Source organism: Sinocyclocheilus anshuiensis, unplaced genomic scaffold (assembly GCF_001515605.1).
Source record: "Sinocyclocheilus anshuiensis isolate Anshui unplaced genomic scaffold, SAMN03320099.WGS_v1.1 scaffold708, whole genome shotgun sequence".
NCBI lineage: Eukaryota > Metazoa > Chordata > Actinopteri > Cypriniformes > Cyprinidae > Sinocyclocheilus > Sinocyclocheilus anshuiensis.
The window spans coordinates 2180769-2182331 of NW_015555881.1; the positions used below are offsets into that span (position 1 = coordinate 2180769).

Here is a 1563-nt window from a genome sequence, read left to right on the forward strand (position 1 = left end):
AGATAAGTGTGTGTTTCTGGACCTGTTTGGAGTCCGGTGTCATCAGGTTCAAACTGCTGGTGGAGATGTTGAGATTGATACTCATCCCAGCAAACTGCAGGTTACTCTTGCCCAAAATACTGGAGAGGAGTTTCGAAGGAGGCTGAAAGAGAGTGTCACAGTCTCATGTTTTCATCTTCAGACCTTCTTAATGGCTTCTTAACTTCTTAAATGTAATAAAGTTTGCAATATTTGATGATTGCTTATTTCTTAGACTGCTTGATAACTATTTGTCCTGCATTGAATAGTAGCTTCATCCACAGTCAAATCTCACTGATCCAAAATCATGTTCCACAAATTAAGATTAAATAAATTCTAAATTATTTTTTAAATATTTTTTAATATTTTACCAATTCTTATTATATTATTATATACATTTGTAGTACTGTTATTTTAATTTATTATACAATTTTTTTGTTCTGCATCAAATAGTAGCTTCATCCATAGTGAAATCTCACTGAACCAAAATCATGTTCCACAAATTAAGATTAAATATGTTCTAAATTATTTCTTTTATTTTATCATTTTTTATATTTCACTAATTCTTATTATATTATTATGTTCAGTTGAAGTACTGTTATTTTAATTAATTTGACTAATTTTATGTCCTGCATTGAGCTTTGTTAAATCTCACTGATCCAAGAAGATCATGTTCCACAAATGTGTTCTGAATAATTTGGCAATTTGATTTTTTTAAATATATTTTATTGTATAATTATGATATTATATTTATTAATTCTTGTTATATTGATGTTTAATTTGCAGTATTGTAAATTTATTTATTATTTATTTTACTAATTTTTGTCCTGCATTGAATGGTAGCTTTGTCAACAGTGAAATCTTACTGGTCCACAAATAAAGATCAAATATTTTCTGAATAATAATTTTAATATTTTATTTTATATTTCATTAATTCTATTATATTGATATTTCATTTGTAGTATTGTTATTTTAATTTATTTTACTAACTTTTGTCCTGTATTGAATAGTAGCTTCATCCACAGTGAAATCTTAATGGTACAAAATCATGTTCTAAATAATTATTTTATTTTATTTCATTTTTAATATTTTACTTATTCTCATTATACAGGTATTTGTAGTATTATTTTAATGTATTATTTTTTGTATAATTATTTTAATTTATTTTACAAATTTATTTAGCTGCAAACGTTTTGTCAATTAAAATGCAGTGTTTTGCCAAGCATACTAAAATTCAACTGAAATTCAATTCAAATCACTCCAGTCAGTCTTCATTCATATTACAAAATGGAAGAACATTAAAAAAATAAAAACCACGCATGCAATGCATCCTTCTGTGTTTGTGTGCTAAATCGATCCAATGTCGCGTTATTAAATCGGGACATACTGCACGGCACGCTTTAAAGCTTCCCTAAAATTCCCACACGCACATCAGTTCATTTGAAAGCAGACACGTACCTTTCCACGGCTGCAAACGTGCATCACACACACACACACACACACACACACACACACACACACACACACACACACACACACACACAC

At 28.3% G+C, this 1563-nt stretch overlaps 1 protein-coding gene across 1 annotated transcript in view; it reads right to left on the reverse strand.

Moving 5' to 3' along the window:
* Positions 1-1563, reverse strand: part of LOC107675707 (SHC-transforming protein 3-like) — a 26323-nt gene that overhangs the window by 8695 nt on the left and 16065 nt on the right. Inside the window, exon 4 of the mRNA XM_016470120.1 lies at positions 23-142. Coding sequence (XP_016325606.1) covers positions 23-142 — 120 coding nt within the window. The remainder of the gene's footprint in view (positions 1-22; positions 143-1563) is intronic.